This window comes from Clinocottus analis, unplaced genomic scaffold (assembly GCF_023055335.1).
Source record: "Clinocottus analis isolate CAN_PGR_092001 unplaced genomic scaffold, fCliAna1.0.p SCAF_65, whole genome shotgun sequence".
Classification (NCBI taxonomy): Eukaryota; Metazoa; Chordata; class Actinopteri; order Perciformes; family Cottidae; genus Clinocottus; species Clinocottus analis.
Genome location: NW_027176224.1, coordinates 283,255 through 305,000, shown reverse-complemented (window position 1 = coordinate 305,000; position 21,746 = coordinate 283,255). Strand labels below are relative to the sequence as shown.

General features: G+C 44.2%; 3 protein-coding genes and 1 long non-coding RNA gene across 8 annotated transcripts in view; 2 read left to right on the top strand and 2 right to left on the bottom strand.

Moving 5' to 3' along the window:
* LOC137804797 (cell migration-inducing and hyaluronan-binding protein-like) overlaps window positions 1-13,351 on the top strand; it is a 40,542-nt gene extending 27,191 nt beyond the window's left edge. For 3 of the 4 annotated variants that reach the window (XM_068604184.1, XM_068604186.1, XM_068604185.1), the window contains exons 19-28: window positions 282-431; window positions 1,011-1,191; window positions 1,272-1,487; window positions 5,781-5,992; window positions 9,099-9,284; window positions 9,580-9,784; window positions 10,065-10,151; window positions 10,777-10,934; window positions 11,165-11,265; window positions 11,531-13,351. In XM_068604184.1, the coding sequence (XP_068460285.1) occupies window positions 282-431; window positions 1,011-1,191; window positions 1,272-1,487; window positions 5,781-5,992; window positions 9,099-9,284; window positions 9,580-9,784; window positions 10,065-10,151; window positions 10,777-10,934; window positions 11,165-11,265; window positions 11,531-11,658 (1,624 nt within the window). In that variant the 3' untranslated portion in view covers window positions 11,659-13,351. Of the gene's footprint in view, window positions 1-281; window positions 432-1,010; window positions 1,192-1,271; window positions 1,488-5,780; window positions 5,993-9,098; window positions 9,285-9,471; window positions 9,785-10,064; window positions 10,152-10,776; window positions 10,935-11,164; window positions 11,266-11,530 lie in introns of those variants that run through there. The other variant, XM_068604187.1, reaches the window with a different exon arrangement.
* On the bottom strand, window positions 9,291-14,403 carry LOC137804801 (uncharacterized). Its single transcript, XR_011080175.1, has 5 exons — window positions 14,352-14,403; window positions 11,429-12,281; window positions 10,072-11,275; window positions 9,857-9,965; window positions 9,291-9,781 (listed from the first exon to the last, which is right to left on the bottom strand). It is a non-coding gene; the product is annotated as an uncharacterized lncRNA (long non-coding RNA).
* A 237-nt stretch (window positions 14,404-14,640) lies between these two features.
* On the bottom strand, window positions 14,641-16,847 carry selenot2 (selenoprotein T, 2). Of its 2 annotated transcripts, none has more exons than XM_068604190.1 (6): window positions 16,606-16,847; window positions 15,982-16,092; window positions 15,645-15,771; window positions 15,475-15,562; window positions 15,173-15,316; window positions 14,641-15,006 (listed from the first exon to the last, which is right to left on the bottom strand). In XM_068604190.1, exons 1-5 carry the CDS (start codon window positions 16,806-16,808, stop codon window positions 15,195-15,197), a joined length of 651 nt encoding a protein of 216 aa, XP_068460291.1. In that variant the 5' UTR covers window positions 16,809-16,847; the 3' UTR covers window positions 14,641-15,006; window positions 15,173-15,194. The 2 variants fall into 2 exon arrangements, with proteins under 2 accessions (XP_068460291.1, XP_068460290.1); XM_068604189.1 differs by having other exon boundaries at window positions 15,185-15,316.
* Window positions 15,160-21,681, top strand: cox18 (cytochrome c oxidase assembly factor COX18). Its single transcript, XM_068604188.1, has 9 exons — window positions 15,160-15,375; window positions 15,448-16,936; window positions 17,204-17,362; window positions 18,165-18,582; window positions 18,758-18,858; window positions 19,470-19,624; window positions 19,700-19,815; window positions 19,897-20,004; window positions 21,332-21,681. Exons 4-9 carry the CDS (start codon window positions 18,181-18,183, stop codon window positions 21,491-21,493), a joined length of 1,044 nt encoding a protein of 347 aa, XP_068460289.1. The 5' UTR covers window positions 15,160-15,375; window positions 15,448-16,936; window positions 17,204-17,362; window positions 18,165-18,180; the 3' UTR covers window positions 21,494-21,681.
* The last annotated feature ends 65 nt before the right edge of the window (window positions 21,682-21,746 follow it).

The following is a 21,746-nucleotide window of genomic DNA, read 5'->3' as shown; positions in this document are numbered from 1 at the left end:
AGTTTACTCACTCCACTTTATGTGCAATATTCATGACGTTTAAGTACGTTCAGTACTTTTATACACATGTTTAAGTACGTTCAGTACTTTTATACACATGTTTAAGTATGTGCAGTACTTGTATACACATGTTTAAGTATGTGCAGTACTTGTATACGCTGCTCAGCCTCCGTTAACTCCTTCCTGCTGCTTCCTGCTCTCAGTGTGAACCTCCTGGTCTGTGAAGTCGGAAGCGGTTTGTCTTTTCTGTGCGTTGAGTGTTTCTTCCCGTCTGTGTGCAGCGGTGGAACGTTTCCAGATGACGACGGCTCTCGCCAGCAGGTGAAGAACTCGCTGTTTGTGGGTGAAAGCGAGAACCGCGGGATGCCGCTGTTCGACATCTGGGGCCCCGGCGGCGCCGACCTCACGGGCAGGACGCTGCCGCGCGGCATGTGAGTGACCGCCGGCTGAAGCTGCATGTTTTGGTTCCACAGGCACATCAAGGTGACGAAGGGTCAGATGTCGTCTGTCCAAAAGGTTTTCATTGATCTGTTGCCGAGGTGCTCGTCTGTCACGTGGCTTCAGCTCCAGCCAGTGAATCCACCACCGCCTGTTGCTCCTCCTTCAGCCACCGAGTGTTAAAAAACTGCACCAAGCAACACAAAAACATGTCGTCACTTCTCTTATGGTTCAGCCTGAACTCTTCTCGCTGCTACTGAGTCATGCTAGCAGCTAGCTAGCTTCCTGTTGTGTTGATAGACGTCACGCTGGCTCACTGACCAATCACACGTCAAAGAATACGCCCACACGTCAAACTAAAGATCTGATTGGTTGAAGACTATGATGATCGACGACAACGTCCACTCCCCGTGTACTTTAATCTGCAAAGGCTGAAAGCTCTGTTTCCATGGAGACTTAAAATGAGCTGGAAAATTATATCTGATATCAGACAGAATTGTTAACTTCTTACATTTGCTGATGTGTGTGCGTGTGCGTGTGCGTGTGTGTGCGTGTGCGTGTGTTCCCTGCAGTGACTTTCCCATCCGAGGCATGCAGATCTACGACGGGCCCATCAACATGCAGAACTGCACCTTCCGTAAATACGCGGCGCTGGAGGGCCGGCACACCAGCGCCTTCGGCTTCCGGCTCAACAACTCGTGGCAGAGTTGCCCCAACAACAACATCACGGACATCGTCTTCGACCACGTGCCCGTGAGTCAGGCGGCGGGCGCTGCTCTGGGTGGAGTCAGAAAACCTCACTCATTCACTCGTTCGTTCGCTCTCTGCTGCAGATCACGTCCCGCGTGTTCTTCGGGGAGCCCGGGCCCTGGTTCAACCAGATGCAGATGGACGGGGACAAGACCACCATCGTGCACGACGTGGACGGCTCCATCAGCGAGTACCCCGGAGCCTTCCTGGTGAAGGACGACAACTGGCTGCTGCGCCACCCCGACTGCATCGACGTGCCCGACTGGAAGGCCGCCATCTGCAGCGGCCGCTACGCTCAGGTGGGACGCGCTCGCAGGTTCAGCCTCACGGCCTCCACGGAGGCCGGTCCGTGTCTTTGTTACGCAAAACACGGTTCCAGAGAAAGTTTCTGCTTTCTGGCTGCAATTAAAAAACGTTCCTCTTTAAAATAAAAACCTACGCCCTCTTTTTTTGAGAACATAGTTTTTTATTTTGGGACTGTAGATTTTTGATAGTGTAGTTTTTTTTTAGTGTAGTTTTTTTTAGTGTAGTCTTTTTGAGAGCGTAGGTTTTTTTGACAGTGTAGTTTTTTTTGAGAGCGTAGTTTTTTTTTTAGAGCGTAGTTTTTTTTGATAGTGTAGTTTTTTGGAGAGTGTAGTTTTTTTTTAGAGCGTAGTTTTTTTGAGAGCGTAGGTTTTTTTGGAGAGCGTAGTTTTTTGTTGTGTAGTCTTTTTGAGAGCGTAGTTTTTTTTGATAGTGTAGTTTTTTTTGAGAGCGTAGTTTTTTTTGAGAGCGTAGTTTTTTTTGAGAGCGTAGTTTTTTTTTGAGAGCGTAGTTTTTTTTTAGAGCGTAGTTTTTTTTGAGAGTGTAGTTTTTTTGAGAGTGTAGTTTTTTTTTGAGAGCGTAGGTGTTTTTGAGAGCGTAGTTTTTTTTGAGAGCGTAGGGTTTTTTTGAGAGCGTAGTTTTTTTTTTGAGAGCGTAGGTTTTTTTGAGTGTATTTTTTTTGAGAGCGTAGTTTTTTTTTGAGAGCGTAGTTTTTTTTTGAGAGCGTAGTTTTTTTTTGACAGTGTAGTTTTTTTTTAGAGCGTAGTTTTTTTTGATAGTGTAGTCTTTTTGAGAGCGTAGTTTTTTTTGATAGTGTAGTTTTTTTGAGAGCGTAGTTTTTTTTGAGAGCGTAGTTTTTTTTGGAGAGCGTAGTTTTTTTGGAGAGCGTAGTTTTTTTTGAGAGTGTAGTTTTTTTTTGAGAGCGTAGGTTTTTTTGAGAGCGTAGTTTTTTTTGAGAGCGTATTTTTTTTGAGAGCGTAGTTTTTTTTGAGAGCGTAGTTTTTTTTTGAGAGCGTAGTTTTTTTTTGACAGTGTAGTTTTTTTTAGAGCGTAGTTTTTTTTTAGAGCGTAGTTTTTTTTGATAGTGTAGTCTTTTTGAGAGCGTAGTTTTTTTTGAGAGTGTAGTTTTTTTTGGGAGCGTAGGTTTTTTTTTACTGTAGTTTTTTTGGGAGAGCGTAGTTTTTTTTGAGAGTGTAGTTTTTTTTGGGAGCGTAGGTTTTTTTTTACTGTAGTTTTTTTGGGAGAGCGTAGTTTTTTTTGACAGTGTAGTTTTTTTTTTAGAGCGTAGTTTTTTTTGATAGTGTAGTTTTTTGGAGAGCGTAGTTTTTTTTGAGAGCGTAGTTTTTTTTGAGAGCGTAGTTTTTTTTTGAGAGCGTAGTTTTTTTTAGAGCGTAGTTTTTTTTGAGAGTGTAGTTTTTTTGAGAGTGTAGTTTTTTTTTGAGAGCGTAGGTTTTTTTGAGAGCGTAGGTTTTTTTTGAGAGCGTAGTTTTTTTTGGAGAGCGTAGTTTTTTTGAGAGTGTAGTTTTTTTTGGGAGCGTAGGTTTTTTTTTACTGTAGTTTTTTTGGGAGAGCGTAGTTTTTTTTGACAGTGTAGTTTTTTTTTAGAGCGTAGTTTTTTTTGAGAGCGTAGTTTTTTTTGAGAGCGTAGTTTTTTTTGAGAGCGTAGGTTTTTTTTGAGAGCGTAGTTTTTTTTGGAGAGCGTAGTTTTTTTGAGAGTGTAGGTTTTTTTGGGAGCGTAGGTTTTTTTTTACTGTAGTTTTTTTGGGAGAGCGTAGTTTTTTGTTGTGTAGTCTTTTTGAGAGCGTAGTTTTTTTTGATAGTGTAGTTTTTTTGAGAGTGTAGTTTTTTTTTGAGAGCGTAGGTTTTTTTTGAGAGCGTAGTTTTTTTGAGAGCGTAGGTTTTTTTTGAGAGCGTAGTTTTTTTTGGAGAGCGTAGTTTTTTTGAGAGTGTAGTTTTTTTTGGGAGCGTAGGTTTTTTTTTACTGTAGTTTTTTTGGGAGAGCGTAGTTTTTTTTGACAGTGTAGTTTTTTTTTTAGAGCGTAGTTTTTTTTGATAGTGTAGTTTTTTGGAGAGTGTAGTTTTTTTTTTAGAGCGTAGTTTTTTTGAGAGCGTAGGTTTTTTTGGAGAGCGTAGTTTTTTGTTGTGTAGTCTTTTTGAGAGCGTAGTTTTTTTTGATAGTGTAGTTTTTTTGAGAGCGTAGTTTTTTTTGAGAGCGTAGTTTTTTTTGAGAGCGTAGTTTTTTTTTGAGAGCGTAGTTTTTTTTTAGAGCGTAGTTTTTTTTGAGAGTGTAGTTTTTTTGAGAGTGTAGTTTTTTTTTGAGAGCGTAGGTTTTTTTGAGAGCGTAGTTTTTTTTGAGAGCGTAGGTTTTTTTTGAGAGCGTAGTTTTTTTTGGAGAGCGTAGTTTTTTTGAGAGTGTAGTTTTTTTTGGGAGCGTAGGTTTTTTTTTACTGTAGTTTTTTTGGGAGAGCGTAGTTTTTTTTGACAGTGTAGTTTTTTTTTAGAGCGTAGTTTTTTTTGATAGTGTAGTTTTTTTGATAGTGTAGTTTTTTTTGAGAGCGTAGTTTTTTTGTGTAGTCTTTTTGAGAGCGTAGTTTTTTTTGATAGTGTAGTTTTTTTTGAGAGCGTAGTTTTTTTTGAGAGGGTGGTTTTTTTTGAGAGTGTATTTTTTTTTGAGAGCGTAGTTTTTTTTTAGCGTAGTTTTTTTTGAGAGTGTAGGTTTTTTGAGAGCGTAGTTTTTTTTTGAGAGCGTAGTTTTTTTGATAGTGTAGTTTTTTTTGAGAGCGTAGTTTTTTTTGAGAGCGTAGTTTTTTTTTGACAGCGTAGTTTTTTTGAGAGTGTAGTTTTTTTTGGGAGCGTAGGTTTTTTTTTACTGTAGTTTTTTTGGGAGAGCGTAGTTTTTTTTGACAGTGTAGTTTTTTTTTAGAGCGTAGTTTTTTTTGAGAGCGTAGTTTTTTTTGAGAGCGTAGTTTTTTTTGAGAGCGTAGGTTTTTTTTGAGAGCGTAGTTTTTTTTGGAGAGCGTAGTTTTTTTGAGAGTGTAGGTTTTTTTGGGAGCGTAGGTTTTTTTTTACTGTAGTTTTTTTGGGAGAGCGTAGTTTTTTGTTGTGTAGTCTTTTTGAGAGCGTAGTTTTTTTTGATAGTGTAGTTTTTTTGAGAGTGTAGTTTTTTTTTGAGAGCGTAGGTTTTTTTTGAGAGCGTAGTTTTTTTGAGAGCGTAGGTTTTTTTTGAGAGCGTAGTTTTTTTTGGAGAGCGTAGTTTTTTTGAGAGTGTAGTTTTTTTTGGGAGCGTAGGTTTTTTTTTACTGTAGTTTTTTTGGGAGAGCGTAGTTTTTTTTGACAGTGTAGTTTTTTTTTTAGAGCGTAGTTTTTTTTGAGAGTGTAGTTTTTTGGAGAGTGTAGTTTTTTTTTAGAGCGTAGTTTTTTTGAGAGCGTAGGTTTTTTTGGAGAGCGTAGTTTTTTGTTGTGTAGTCTTTTTGAGAGCGTAGTTTTTTTTGATAGTGTAGTTTTTTTGAGAGCGTAGTTTTTTTTGAGAGCGTAGTTTTTTTTGAGAGCGTAGTTTTTTTTTGAGAGCGTAGTTTTTTTTTAGAGCGTAGTTTTTTTTGAGAGTGTAGTTTTTTTGAGAGTGTAGTTTTTTTTTGAGAGCGTAGGTTTTTTTGAGAGCGTAGTTTTTTTTGAGAGCGTAGGTTTTTTTTGAGAGCGTAGTTTTTTTTGGAGAGCGTAGTTTTTTTGAGAGTGTAGTTTTTTTTGGGAGCGTAGGTTTTTTTTTACTGTAGTTTTTTTGGGAGAGCGTAGTTTTTTTTGACAGTGTAGTTTTTTTTTAGAGCGTAGTTTTTTTTGATAGTGTAGTTTTTTTGATAGTGTAGTTTTTTTTGAGAGCGTAGTTTTTTTGTGTAGTCTTTTTGAGAGCGTAGTTTTTTTTGATAGTGTAGTTTTTTTTGAGAGCGTAGTTTTTTTTGAGAGGGTGGTTTTTTTTGAGAGTGTATTTTTTTTTGAGAGCGTAGTTTTTTTTTAGCGTAGTTTTTTTTGAGAGTGTAGGTTTTTTGAGAGCGTAGTTTTTTTTTGAGAGCGTAGTTTTTTTGATAGTGTAGTTTTTTTTGAGAGCGTAGTTTTTTTTGAGAGCGTAGTTTTTTTTTGACAGCGTAGTTTTTTTTGACAGCGTAGTTTTTTGTCAGCGTAGTTTTTTTAATGTAATAGTTTCTCTGGTTGCGTAATGAAGCCTCCGGCCTTCCTTCACGCCTCCCTCAGGTGAACACTGTTAGCTCGTGAACGTTTCCTCCGCGGTCTGTCTCCAGATCTACGTCCAGACGCGTAACCCCGCCAGCCTGAACATGCTCATGGTGCGGGACGAGTACCCCGACCGGCCGCTGGCGCTGGAGGGCGCGCTGGGCAAGAAGAAGCACTACCAGCAGTTCCAGCCGGTCGTCACGCTGGCCAAAGGCTACACCATCCACTGGGATCAGGCCGCGCCCGCAGAGGTCACCATCTGGCTCATCAACTTCAACAAGTGAGTACGAGCAGCACACACACACACACACACACAACACACACACACACACAACACAAAGGTCATCACTTCACTTTTTATCATTTAGTGGAATACATGTTGTTGTAGTTTTTATTTTGTGAGCGTAGTTTGTATTTTGACTCACAGATGGAAGGTTAAATAAAATGTGTTAAACGTGGGAAACGTCTCGTTGTAGCATCACGTGATGACAATGAATTCTTCCTGTGACAACTGATCTGTTTGTCCATGAAGTTGTTTACAAGGTAAACACGGTGCTGGTGTCATCAGCGTGCTCTGGGCTCTAGAGAGGATCAGTTCAGCTCAGAGCGCCGTGCTGCAGTTTAATAAGATACTCGTCATCACGCGTGCAGAAGCTCCATATCTTGCATCACCTTGTTCGCACCTCAGCGTGTGAGGATGAGATGGAGATCCTCGCTGCTCACGGTGGGATCGGGCGCCACGAGTTGTTATTTTTGGCAGGCGACATATTAATTTGTGCCCACGAGTATAAGTCAATATATTGCCTGCCAAGAAAAGATAACTTGTGGCCCAAGATAATCATTTCTGTTCATGAAATCAGTGTGTGAACAGATTATTATCCGGTTTGCACGTTATTACCTTTTGCAGAAACAAATGCCTTAGTGCAGACATGATTAGGTACAGTCTGAAAAAATAGAAATATCCTCCACTGGACTTCATAAAACACACAAAAGCTCCTGGAAGAGTCATGGAGTTTTAAAATGGCCTTTTCCAGGCCTGGTAAAGTCCTTGAAAAATAATAACAAATCCCCAAATTATAGTAAAAGTTGTGTAAATGTGTTATATTCATGTGTTCATTTACGCTGAGTTATAAATAATGAATCTGCTTTTAAAAGAAAGAGGCTCAACATATCAGCAGCATACATACAGGCATCTATATAAATGTTTATTCTTTTAATAAACTATTGTCTCTCATTCATTTGAGTCATTTAAGGTTTACTGTATGCTTTGAATCCTCATTGTTAGTTTAAATACTACATTTTATCACTTTTTACTGTTTACACACACATTTCACACAATGTTTGCTCATGAACATTTGGTTTAAAGTCATGGAAATGTGGTTTAAAGTCCTGGAAACCCGTAAAGAGCCGGAGTATTTAAATCAATGAAGCGTGAACCATGAGCGCCATCTACCGTTCACAGAGGAATACAGCAGGTGAGGCCGTTTCTCTTCAAGATGTTTCAGTGCAGTGAAGAACTGATGTAATGAGCATTCTTTCTTAACTTGTATAATGTGACGGATTAACGCCGTCTCCTTCCTCGTTTAAAGTTTTGATCAATGACGTTGCAATAAATCCAATCGAAAGTTTAAATGTATATTATACTTTGAATTATCTGGCCGGGCAACGTTTCTGAGATCGGAGTGAAACACCGAAAAAAGTGGATGTCGTGAGTGATCTTTGCAAATAAAACATCTTTGATGTGTCGAGTCTCGGCCAATCAGCGTTGTCTCCAGCGTCTACGTCACTCCAACGTCTCATCCCTTCGCTCCAAGTTGAAGTTACCGTCGGTACAACTGGATCAGCAATGAACTGTAGTTTAGAGGTAAGTCTTGTTTGCTAGCAACAATTTAATATCCTCATGTTATTAATCTAAAACTAGTCAGCTTTAGTTTGATCACAACGTTAACGTCAGCTAGTCAGCTCTAGCTTCAGCTTTAGCTTGATAACAACGTTAACGATCGTTGCGATGAAGTTATCGTTAACTTGATCACACGTTAACGTTAACGTTAACGTGTGATCAAGTTAACGTTAACGTTAACGTTAACGTTAACGTTAACGTTACCGTTAACGTTACCGTTAACGTTAACGGCGGAAGGATCGTTACGTAGCGTCATGACGTTAGCTAACGGTAACGTCAAAACGTCATGACGCTGCAACAACGTTAACGTTAACGTTAACGTTAACGTTAACGTTAACGTTAACGTTAACGTTAACGTTAACGTTAACGTTAACGTTAACGTTAACGTTAACGTTAACGTTAACGTTAACGTTAACGTTAACGTTAACGTTAACGTTAACGTTAACGTTAACGTTAACGTTAACGTTAACGTTAACGTTAACGTTAACGTTAACGTTGTTGCAGCGTCATGACGTTTTGACGTTACCGTTAGCTAACGTCATGACGCTACGTAACGATCCTTCCGCCGGTTAACCAACAACCTTTACTTTAACTTTACTTTAACTTTTAACGGTCTGGTTCAGTTCACGCAGTCACTTTTTTAACTGAAGTTGTAAAAAAGTAAATCTCGTAGTGTGACTTGAGCTAACAACGTGACTTGAGCTAACAACGTGACTTGAGCTAACAACGTGACTTGAGCTAACAACGTGATTTGGTGGTCAGGCCCAGATATTGATAAAATGATGCTGTTATTTTACTCTTGATAAACTAATTTAGCCAGATTAGATAATCATTTTAATTTCACTGGATTGAATGCATATTAACTGTGAATAGAAGATGGGTCACAACAGCTGTACAGTAATAGTGGAAGTCCAGTCATAAGTTTTACCAATGAAACTAATCCTTTTGTTTAGTACAGGCGATGGTTCTGGCTCCATCGGTCCAGCAGGGTCAAGGGTCAAGGCCCAGAGACAGATGATGGTGCACAGAGCCACAGAGAGGAGGATGCAGCTGGATGTCAGCTCACAACATCTACCAGAGGAGATGAAGCAGGAGGTGGAGGCAGAAGAGACTTCCAGGAAAAGGCTCATGGCGGAGCAGCAAAGACAAGAAGTTCACGAAGAACTTCAACCTGATTGTGTGTATAGTGTAAATGTATATTAGTTATTATCTTTAGGGCCTGAGCAGTGACATGGTCGTAGAGGACGACCTCATTGTTCTAAACATGTTTATCGTTATCAGGGTCTGATTATCTGCAGTCTTCTCTTTGCATAATGTGTGATACTGAGTAAATTAAACAAATAAGTATCATGAATTTGTCGTGATTTATTCTTTATTGACCGTTCTGATTCAGCACTGATGTGTCTCTATTCTCATCCTGGTTAGATGACGTCATCACGAGGAGGTTATATCAGTGACGTGTGTTCTGTGTTTGTGTGTTTTTAAGGAACGACTGGATCAGCGTGGGCCTCTGCTACCCACAAGGCACCTCTTTCACCGTCATCTCCGATATCCACAACCGCCTCACCAAGCAGACCCGCAAGACTGGCGTCTTCATGAGGACGACGCAGAGGGACAAGATCCAGCACTCGCAGCTGGCCAGAGGATACTACTACTGGGAGGAAGACTCCGGGTCAGACACCATTATATGCTTTATTTTGTGACATGTGTCAGTTTATATAACATTTAAACTGTGTAAACAGTGGTCAGGGTCATGTTTGTGTTGATACACCGGACTGAGGATGCATCCCATAATACTCCTGCACCACATGTTGGTCTGAACAGTAGAGGACCGGGTTCTGTTCCCTGTGGTGCACCAGGACATGTTAACAGAGAGGTGATGTCATGTGAGGGGCGGAGCTACAGGGTGAGCAGCTGGAGTCGTTTCTCTGTGAGGAAGATGTCTGACGCCCTGCTGTGTGCTGCAGCCTCCTCTTCCTGAAGGTCAAAGCCCACAACGACAGGAAGCAGTTTGCCTTCTGCTCGCTGAAGGGCTGCGAGAGGGTGAAGATCACGGCCGTCGTCCCTAAAGGCAGCCGACCCAGCAACTGCATGGCCCAGGCCTACCCCAGACACGCAGAGCTGCCCACCGTGGACGTGCCCATGCCCAGCAAGATACCCAACGGCAGGCTGGTGAGGAGGGAGGGGGGTAAATGTAGTTTCATGCTTATACGATGTTAGCAAGCATCGGGCATCTTGACGTACCTTAAAGGTGATCATCATCATCATCAGACGACGTTAAAGTTCACTGCTGCTGATCTTCATCCCCCACAGGCAGAATGAATGTTATGTCTTTCTTATATTTCACTGCATTCTGCAGCGAAATATAAAACCGCAACTGACTTTAAATTACGTCTGTGAAAATGCTAAATGTTGTGTATTAATTTAATTCTGACTTCCTGTTTCCTGTCAGCACTCACCTGAACACTTCCTGGAGGTCAACCTGGAGTCCTACAACATTCGCTTCTTCCACATCAAGGAGGACTTTGCCTTCACGGAGGTAACACACACTGCACGGAGGCAACACACACTGCACTGAGGCAACACACACTGCACGGAGGCAACACACACTGCACTGAGGCAACACACACTGCACTGAGGCAACACACACTGCACTGAGGCAACACACACTGCACTGAGGCAACACACACTGCACTGAGGCAACACACACTGCACTGAGGCAACACACACTGCACTGAGGCAACACACACTGCACTGAGGCAACACACACTGCACTGAGGCAACACACACTGCACTGAGGCAACACACACTTCAGCAGCGACCCCTAGTGGCCGGTTAGAGTAGAGCAGTCGAGGCTTCATCGCGCGCCTTTACTTTACGATGACAATAAAACAACAACTCCATGTTGTGTAGTTTGCAGAAGACGGCAGACGCTTTCACTCTTGTCACACACGAGTGGAGCGTTTTCTCTTCTCCTTCCGTTTGCCCCGTCACAATAAAAGCCCCAGAAACAGACACCAGAGGAAAAGTCTCACTGAAACTCTGAAGTTCCAGCTGAAGTTCCAGCTGTTAATCGGGTCGGACCCGTGTGTGTGTGTGTGTGTGTGTGTGTGTGTGGTTCAACACACAGCAGCTGTGATGACACTCGTGTCGTGTGGTTTCAGGTGAACGGCAGGAAGTCGTACCAGCCAGAGGACGGCGTGCAGCTGACGGTGATCGATGGGAACGACGGGATGCTGGTGGAGAACAAAAGCTTCAGGAACTCCATCCTGCAGGGGATCCCGGCTCAGATCCACAACTACGTCAGCGACCTGAGAGACGGGTAACAGCTGGCGCCTGAAGGCACCGCGAGCTCGTACTGACGGTCTCTTCATGGTTCTTCATTTGTTTCCTTCTTCTGTTGATTCACGAGGGAATTTAATGTTGTTTCACTCTGAGACGAAACATCCAGGACCAGATGAGTCACTTTAAAGAGACGTAGAGTCACAGTGCAGGAAACATGTGAGCAGACTCAGCTGGTGGTGAGATGAAGAGCGTCTCTCTCTCTTCCAGCTCCATCGTCCTCGTCACGTCTAAAGGTCGTCTGCTGACCAGAGGAACCTGGACCCGAGTCCTGGAACGCCTCGGAGCCGACAAGAGCCTCAAACTGAAAGGTGACTTATGCTGGTGGACACACACACACACACACACACACACACACACACACACACACACACACACACACACACACACACACACACACACATATAATTCCAGTGTTTTAAAGTCCAAAATTCAATTTTCAAAATTATAGATGTAATCATTTCTAAGATTCACATTTTTTTTATCAAATACAACTTCCTGTCTGTATTGTTGCTCGTGGCCGTGCGGCTGCAGCTGCACGGCTCTGATGATGTCACTGGCTTTGGCCTCCTGCAGATAAGCTGGCCTTTGTGGGCTTCAAGGGCTCCTTCCGACCCGACTGGATCCACGTGGAGGTCGACGCCAACCGAGCCAAGATCCACCAGGTGCTGCCCGTCCCCGTGGTCCACAAGATGAAGCTGTGAAAGCAGGCGGAGCCGGAGAACATCCACCAGAGACCAAAGGCTCCGGATAGAGACACGCTGCCGTCCTGAGACACTTTCTGACTGAACACTTTGTGTTAGCATTGTGGCTAACAGGGTCCTGTTAGCGTTAGCCTGTTGGCTCCTCAGTTAGCTCTCTGACGCGGCCAAAAGATTTACTAAGTTCTTGTTACATTCCAAGACACTTCAGCCTTTTAACATTGTGTACATATTGTAAAAGACTCTGACAGCACAGATGAGGGCGACGCCCTTCGGTTTCCCTGTTGGATGAACCAGGAAGAGCTTCTTGGAGGCGGAGCCAAGCCTGAGATGAGAGTTCATACAACATGAACAGCGTGAGACAGACCTGGCAGCTGAGGGAGAAGAGTGAATCATCTACACTCAAGAGGACCTGTGAGAACATGAAAGAGTGAATCCAACACCTCTACACTCTGATTGGCAGTTTGGGGAAAGTTACAAAGATCAAAGAAGAGCTTACTGACGGTCAGGTGGTGCTGTTGGTGCTGTTTGAGATGCTAACCTGCAGCACATGCGTGTCCTTAGCTCCTCTGATGGATCCCTGCAGACCAGCAGGTGGAATAAATCTCCAGGTTTTTCCCTCGTTCCTGTTCAAAAGAAAATAGCATTTCACTTGTGTGGTTTTGTAGTTAATGAGTCTAAAGGCAAAATGTGTAGCTATTCCGAATGGCTTTACTCAGACATGTATAACTTGTATATAATAGTTGAAATGGGAATATTGGTGTTGCACAAGTTTGTTCGCTTAAAAACTAATCTCGTCCTAATGGGATGGATGGATTTTTCATCCTGTCGGCGCTGTGACGGAGGAGAAATTAACTCACTGGGAATCTGATCAACGAGGCAGGTTTTGGGGCAAATTCAGGCGAGAAGTCCAGTTCCATGAGCTGGTTTAATGGAAATCCACGTGACGTGGCCGCCGTTCCACAGCCACGCTGCGCCTTCAAACAAACGTTTAAACCACTGCCACGGCTGCTTTGTTGGATGTTTGTCAGAACCTTGTAGGGGGCGCTATCGAGGCAGTTTATGACGGCAAAGGCCAAAACCCGTTTAAAATAGGTATTTCCATCACTTTCCCACAAAATAAACCTGTGTAAGTCCCATGAGGTCGTGACCATCTGGTCAACCTGGTAGAAGTAAAACATGAAAGTCTCAGACGAGTCATACGTTCACATGATTTGCATGAAGTCGAGTTCAGCATGATGAGAACTTTGGATGATTGAACCTTTAAGTGACGACAACTTCCTCTTAACTTAAATTTCCCATTCAGGGAATCTTTAAATATGCAATTTCCCCAAAAAATATCATTCGATCTGGCGAGAAAAACCATCCCTTTGCCGAAATAGCTGGTCTTTTATCGGACGTTTAGCAGTAATTTAGTGTTTTTTTTTAATGTGCATTATAAAAATCCACAGATTGCTAAGAGATATATTTTATACTTATTTATTGTACAGGGGGACGTCTGTTGAGCTGTGATGTTGTGACTGTCCCGTGTGTAGACGTTACTTTGCAGCTTCTTAAAGATTCAGACGCTTCATAAGCCTCACGGCTCGCTTTAAGTATCGACATGAATGTGCTGTATATCTGTAAAGTATTGAAGCTCCATGACTTTGAACTTCCTCGAGGACTTTTTGTAAAGAAATAAAGAATTTATGACTAATTTGTCTGATTGGTGTTGTGACTGTACGTGTATTTATGTGTTCAAGCAGACACACACAGTCGCTAGAAGAAGAAGCTAGTTGCAGACCACAAGGGCGAGGCAATAAAACACAAATCACGGCAAATTCATATACTTATTAGATTAAAAAACAGGGTGGTAAAGATTTGATGGGGATAACATGACAAAAATAATTTCCTTTGCTCTGTGCAGCTTCATCTGTCTCTGGGCCTTGACCCTTGTCCCTGCTGGACCGATGGAGCCAGAACCATCGCCTGTACTAAACAAAAGGTTTTCATTGGTGAAACTTATGACTGGACTTCCACTATTACTGTACAGCTGTTGTGACCCATCTTCTATTCACAATAAATATGCATTCAATCCAGTGAAATTAAAATTATAATCTGGCTAAAGTAGTTTATCAAGAGTAAAATAACAGCTGTGATTTAACTGCAGGCTTCAATCTATTCCACACCTCTGCATTCACAAGCTGCTGAAATGAAGGAACGTGCACTTTAACTCTTGTCATTCAGGCCCTTGAGCAACTGTTCTTCTGACTGTAGGGACCGGAAGTACACTGGAGAGACCGGAAGTACACTGGAGAGACCGGAAGTACACTGGCTGGGCTCATGAGAGTGAACACCTTTAGGTCCGTTAACGTTAAAGATGGAACGTTGGTGAACCTGCGGAAGGATCATTCCCGATAAACGTAGCGTCATGACGTCAGCTAACGGCAACGTAAATAACGTCGTGACTCATAACGTCGTTAACGTTCACAGCTAACGGCAACGTAAAAACGTCGTGACACATAACGTTAACAAGCTAAAGCTGACTAGCTGACGTTAACGTTGTTATCAAGCTAAAGCTGACATTAATACATTAAAAAAGTGGTAAAGATTTGATGGGGATAACATAATGAAATATTTCGACACATAACTTGGATGTCGAGTTACCTTCGTGAGTTAAACAGCATATTAAATTGTTGCTAGCAAACAAGACTTACCTCTAAACTAGAGTTCATTGCTGATCCAGTTGTACCGACGGTAACTTCAACTTGGAGCGAAGGGAGGAAACGTTGGAGTGTGACGTAGACGCTGGAGACAACGCTGATTGGCCGAGACTCGACACAGAGATGTTTTATTTGAGAAGATCACTCACGACATCCACTTGAAAAACAAACTCTTCGGATCTCCACGATCCACGTGATGGCAAATTTGGATTTCAAAACGGCGAATTTCGCCGAAAGGTAACAAGTTTGCAGGTATGTATGATGAAACATTATGAACTATAAGTTCTTGTGATGAGTTTTATTCTGCCGACACAAAACTACTGAAGGCGACTGTTACAGAAACCAGATTTTAATGATTTATTACATTTATACGTTTCCTGTCCAGACGGAGGCTAGTTAGCATGACGCTAACGGTGGTAGCCCTCGAACTAAATAACTTAAATCACACTGCACCAACGGAAATCGTCAGTCTCTTAGGGGGACGGCTGACAGGTGCATTATGGGTACTGTGACCCCGGCGCAGAAGGGAACGCTCGCTTTGAGGCGGGGGACATCCGGCCGGGCCCGCAGGAGTCTGCTTTAAGGCCGGACCTTCATGAACGCCAGCGGCCGAACGACCCACTGAGCCGGGACACCAGAACGCAGCACGCTGAGGAGAGAGAGACAAGTGAGAGAGAGAGAGATAGACAGGTGTGAGAGAGAGACAGGAGAGCGAAAGAGACAGGAAAAAGAGACAGGCAGGTGAGAGGGTTAATGTGATTTGCAGCTAAAAGAACAACATGGAAGCAACACGTTAACGTAATGTGTGTGTTCACCCGTGTTTTCACCTGTGCAGCTCTAAGAGGAGGAGAAGCTCATGGGATCCACCTGGTTCATCTTCAGATGGTTGTCAAGGATCTGGAAGATCTCCTGGATGTTCGGGACGTAACCCGACTGAAGCTTCGACCACAAAGGGACGTCTGAGAGAGGGGACAGGAAGCAGCGTTACACCAGGAAGTAACAGTCTGAGAGAGGACAGGTGAGTTACACCAGCTAATTCCAATACTACCCTCACAGTGATGTCATTAACCAATCAGAACTACCCTCACAGTGATGTCATGAACCAATCAGAACGCACCGTTCAGGGTGACCTCGAAGGCCCCCGTGGACATGAAGTGGGTCTCCATCATGTTGCAGAGGAAGAAGGCCATCAGACAGGAGAAAATCTGAAAAAACAAAAACAGTGACGGGGCTCAATCTGTTGCTATGGTGAGCCAACATGCACCTTGTCGTCGGGGCAACATGCACCTTGTTGTCTTGACTCCAAATCCAGGCTCTGGGAGTGTCGAGGCCGAGGAGGAGGAAGGGGTTCTGACCGCTGACAATCAGCAGGATGGAGAGGAGCTTCAGGTAAGAGATCAGGTTACCAGCACACCTGAGGAGAGACAAGAGGTGAGCAACACACCTGAGGAGAGACAAGAGGTGAGCAACACACCTAAGGAGAGGCAACAGGTGAGCAACACACCTGAGGAGAGACAAGAGGTGAGCAACACACCTAAAGAGAGACAACAGGTGAGCAACACACCTGAGGAGAGCAACACACCCGAGGAGAGAGGTAAGTAGGTGTAGTGATGTCAGAGCTCACCTGTTGAAGGGGGTGGGCGGATAGTTTTCGCCCTCGATGCGGATGTCCGGGTACAGCTGGCTGATGGCTCGAGAGTACTCCTGGAACACTTTGTTGTAACCTCAGGAGATACTGAAGACACACAAACACACACCTGTCAGGTGTGTGATCCAAACACAGGAAGTGTATGTCCCCATGTCTACACAATACACTCTGATCACGGCGGGTGTAAACCTTTCACATGTGTAGCCTCTTTGTGGTTATTAATGTACTGGATGTATCTTCAAAATGTGATTCACCAATAACACTAGCACAACACAGCACAACACTAACACTAACACAACACTATCCCAACACATCACTACACTAACTCTAACCCAACACTAACAACACTACACTACTTCAACTCAACACTAACTTTACCACAACACTAACAACACACGAACACAACACTAACTATACACTAACTCTAACACTACACAAAACTAACTATACACTAACTCTAACACAACACTAACACTAATTTTAACCCTCAATTAGAAACATGTTCAAACACTTCCTCCGATTTAAACGTGAAAGAGAGATTCTCTTCCTATGCTAACAGTCTAGCCTGTTAGCAGCTAACCTCCAAGCTAACTAGCTCACCAGTACTGGAACCGGAGCACCGGCCCGGTGTACAGGGAGGGCTTGGCGGGTTTACCGGGCCCCGTGTCCGGCAAGAGGTCCGGGGAAAGGCCGAGGCTTCCGGCGGGCTGCGGGCTCGATCGGCCGAGATAAACGTCTCGGACTGTGAGCGCCGTGAAGAGCAGCAGAGCCGCCAGGAGGCCCGCCTGGCTGTACTCCGCCATGTCTGCTGCTGTCTGTCGGGAGGAGCGCCGCTCTGCCCGGAAACACGATTACCACCGCTTCCGGCTCGTCCCTTCACAATAAAAGAGCAGAATACCAAAACGGACCTGTATTGGCCAGCATTTGATGAGTATTTGATGAGTATTCCCTTTACTACATCGTAGTACTTTTGTACTTTCACTGCAGTTACTGGTTCTTTTACACATTGAAAAGTTATGATGCATCTCAATATATTAAACTTCCCTCGAACATACAATGATATATATTGATATATAATTATATCTAGATATAATATATTAAACTTCACGAAGCCCATGTGCTGTCTCTAAGCATATAATTCTGGTATTATAATAATAAAAAAGCTCGTCTCTTCTGTGACGTCACATTTACCCGACAGACGATGGTAAACCTGTGACGTCACCACTAAGGGACGCTCCGCTGCCGGTGTCTGAAGGAGAAATCAGAAAGAATAAAGATGTTTTGACGATTGTTTCTGCTCCGCTCTGAAACGCGGCAGGAATCGGAAACAGGCCACGTGACGGCTGACGTCACGCAGGTACGCTTTATTCACCTGACGTCACTGAAAACAGATGAAGACAGATCACATAGTGAAGAGCATTGATGTTAAGCAACAGCAGCTTTTAGTGTTGTGCTCCCAGAATTATCAATAAGACAGGTGGGACCGATTTTATTTTAGTTATTTTGTATTTCTTTCATATTGAATTTACTTTTTTATTTTGGAAACTATAAACTGTATTATTTGTTTCATTCTTCTTTTTTTTTAATGAATCATTATTTTTCAGTGACTGAACGGACAGACATAATTATAATACATATATGTATATCGCTCGTTTGTTCTACGGAGTTTTATGGCGAAAAGCTGAAGCAGGTGTTTGTTTTAGTGTGAAATTAATCTCTGCTTATTGTGGCTCTGATGTAGAAGGTGTGTCACCATGTTAGACTGGAGGTCGACCAATAGGAAAGGCCGACGTCATCACGGTACTTTGGGACGAGTGCAAGAAGGTTACATCCTATTTTCTTTAGAGATAGCTTTAGTTAGTAGAAATAAACTGATATGTAAGTAGTAATAGGAAGATCCTGAAGTACTAAGAAGTACATTTACTACGTATATAAGTAGTATTATCAGGAGCGTTGCGCCTCGATGGAAGACGTGATGTACGTCCCCATGTGACCTTTGACCTCATTAGGAGCCGATTAATTGGCAAAACCGATTAATCGGGTCCAGGTCACCTTGACGATGACGATGTTGCACTTCTTCTTCACTTGTGTATTTCTTCAGATCCAGGACGCAGCAAGTCTCTTTAATTCGAGGTCCTGTTTGTGTGGTCATGTTTCAGGAGGGGCGGGGCCACCATGTTGAGTGTTGGGGCGCTGAGGTCAGGCGCCCTGCGGCTTCCTGTACGAGGACTCTGTTCTGCTGCGTTCAACAGGAAGTCACCTCCACCCGGACACACCTGTCCTGCACCTCCGTTAGCCGGATTCTCTGCAGTCTGCGTTCCCAAATCCCCCGTGAGGACGCAGTCAGGAGCTGGGTCGCTCTCAGGAGTCCGGAGTCTTTCGGGCGGTGCAGGCACGGCCGGCTGGTACGGCAGCCTCTCGGACTCGGCGCCGGTCCACCTGTGTGAAGACTTCCTGGTGAGCGTGCAGCAGGTGAGCGGGCTGCCGTGGTGGCTGAGCATCGTCGTTGCGACGCTGTCGGTCCGGACGCTCATTACTCTGCCGCTCGCTACCTACCAGCTGGTCGTTCTCTCCAGGGTGAGTGTGGGGGGGGGGGGGGGGGGGGGGGGGTGTAGTTATACTCAATATATTAGAATAACACTCAATGTTTTTACATCAAGATGAAGATAAAAATGAAGTGTTCACTGTGAACCACATGGAGAGGAGCCTCTTTTCCTTCGTGGCCCCCACAGTAACCTCCATTGATCTGCAGGTGGAGGTCCTGCAGGCGGAGATCTCTGAGCTGGCAAAGAGGCTTCGATACCAAGTGTCACTACGAGCGAAAGAGAGCGGCTGGACGGAGAAACAGAGCCGGTGAGAAACCAACAAAAAGCACAAAAATAACAACCACGTGCAGAATGATCTGCCTAAGAGCTAACCCAGAGCTAGTGGGGCTAAAGAGCTAACCCAGAGCTAACGGAGCTAAAGAGCTAACCCAGAGCTAGTGGGGCTAAAGAGCTAACCCAGAGCTAGTGGGGCTAAAGAGCTAACCCAGAGCTAACGGAGCTAAAGAGCTAACCCAGAGCTAACGGGGCTAAAGAGCTAACCCAGAGCTAATGGGGCTAAAGAGCTAACCCAGAGCTAACGGGGCTAAAGCGCTAACCCAGAGCTAACGGGGTTAAAGAGCTAACCCAAAGCTAATGGGGTTCAAGAGCTAACCCAGAGCTAACAGGGTTAAAGAGCTAACCCAAAGCTAATGGGGTTCAAGAGCTAACCCAGAGCTAACAGGGTTAAAGAGCTAACCCAGAGCTAACAGGGTTAAAGAGCTAACCCAGAGCTAACGGGGCTAAAGAGCTAACCCAGAGCTAACAGGGCTAAAGAGCTAACCCAGAGCTAACAGGGTTAAAGAGCTAACCCAGAGCTAACAGGGCTAAAGAGCTAACCCAGAGCTAACGGGGCTAAAGAGCTACTCTCTTCCTTTTCAGGTTCCAGTTCAAGAAGTCTCTCCGCCATCTTGTTTCTCAGCTCTACGTCAGAGACAACTGTCACCCCTTCAAAGCCAGCCTCCTGGTGTGGGTTCAGCTGCCGCTGTGGGTCAGCCTGTCTCTGGCCCTGCGAAACCTGAGTCTGGACCAGTCTGGTAACCTGAATTCATCTGGACCAGTACATGTGGACCGGTCTGGTCTGAGCTCAGACTAAACTGTGTTCTCTGCAGCGCTGCATGGTGACCTGGCAGCAGGGGGCGCTCTGTGGTTCCCTGACCTCACCTCGCCCGACCCCACCTGGATCCTGCCCGTCTGCCTCGGCCTCACCAACCTGCTCATCGTGGAGGTCAGTCTGTTTAGCGACCTCGTGGTCACCTGACCCGATGAGGTCATTCTAACCTAACCGCCCCCTCGTCTTCCTCCTCAGGTGTTTTCTCTTCAGAGAGTCAACCCGTCTCGTTTTCAGAGGATTGTGACCAACGCCATCCGAGCGTTCTCTGTGGTGATGGTTCCCATCGCTGCCACAGTCCCATCGGTGAGTTCAAGGCCCTCGTCTCCTCAAAGTGTTTCTCTCTGAGCGTCTGGAGGGATCAGTGCTGGAGTCCACTGCACACGGCGGACATTGACCTTTAAGTCCCAGCATGCCCCATTCAGACAATCTTTTAGCATAAAATACGCATTTTTGAACCAAACTACAGTTTCTTGACTGAAGCTCCTTCCTAACAGGACAAGTCTTTGTTTTATTGTGATTGTTGTTCAGGTTCTGATTCTTTAGGTCCTAATCTTTCCATAAAGGTCTTATTGACGCTCCAGGAGGCTTTTTGGGGAATCTGGTTCATATCATGCTGGATGTTCATAGTTACCATCAACATATCTTTTAAAAGTGATTTTCTTGCAGATATATATTTTTTCCCCAAGACTTTTCTGAACAAATACAAACAATAAACACAAGTATTGGAATTAATTTGGGGTTCCTACAATGACTCACACACAGAGGAAAACACTCAAACGCATCTTAGGACATCTCTAGTGAAAACACCTCCAACAACATACCTATCTACCTTGCTCCCTACCTACTTACCTACTTACCTACCTACCTTCCTACCTACCTGCATATCTTCTTTCCTACCTACCTACCTACTTACCTACTGACGTATCTACCTACCTTCCTTTCTACCCGCCTTCCTTCCTTCCTTCCTACCTACCTGCCGTAATGAAACAGAGATGAGAAAATCTACAGTGTCATAACAGCCCAACAGGGTTTAAAATGAACTAAACACAAAAACATGTGATTGTACGTTCAAATTTGTGGAGTATTTCTGCTGTTACTGAGTGGTTCCTGCAGGGGGCAGCAGAGCGCTGATGTAACTACACTCCCACATATTCAAACGTACAGTTGTTTATTGATACGAAATGATAATTAAATGAGTAATAAAACAATACTCATACATGGAATTACACATTCCAAGTATTACAACAAAGGAGATCAGCTGATTCATGTGTTTGCTCCTCTATAACGATTACAGCCTCAACTCTGCTCACCGGCTTTCACCACATTCCTGTCTGCATCATGTGTTCATTCCTGTCTGCATCATGTGTTCATTCCTGTCTGCATCATGTGTTCATTCCTGTCTGCATCATGTGTTCATTCCTGTCTGCATCATGTGTTCATTCCTGTCTGCATCATGTGTTCATGAGGGTCCTCTGTAGGGCTCGGCCTTAGAGAGAGTAAGGAGATGAGTTTCATGAATCATGAATATTGAGTATGAATAGATATGAATATGTACAGTTATAGCTTTCTAATGTATGATTTGTCCTCCTCTCCTGACCCCCCCCCCCCCCCCCCCCCCCCCCCCCTCCAGTCCTTGGCTCTTTACTGGTTCACCTCCAGTCTGGTGGGTTTCAGTCACAACCTCCTCCTTCGCTCTCCGGCGATCCACAAAGTCCTCGACCTCCAGACGGTCCGATCGGCGTCTCCATACCGAGACCTTCTGTCTGCCTTCATCAGCAAATACTGCAAGTAAACACACGGAGTACTGCAGGTACACGTCAGATACTTCACGGATCAGAGACCTGCAGGTACACGTCAGATACTTCACGGATCAGAGACCTGCGAGAACTTGTTGGATCCTTCACGGGTTCCCTGCTGTACGCCTTCAACTTCAGTTTCACTGTTCAAACTGAGAAGATGTGATAAACATGTTGACCAAAACCTGAGTCTCCTTCAGTTATTAGTGTGTGTGTGTGTGTGTGTGTGTGTGTGTGTGTGTGTGTGTG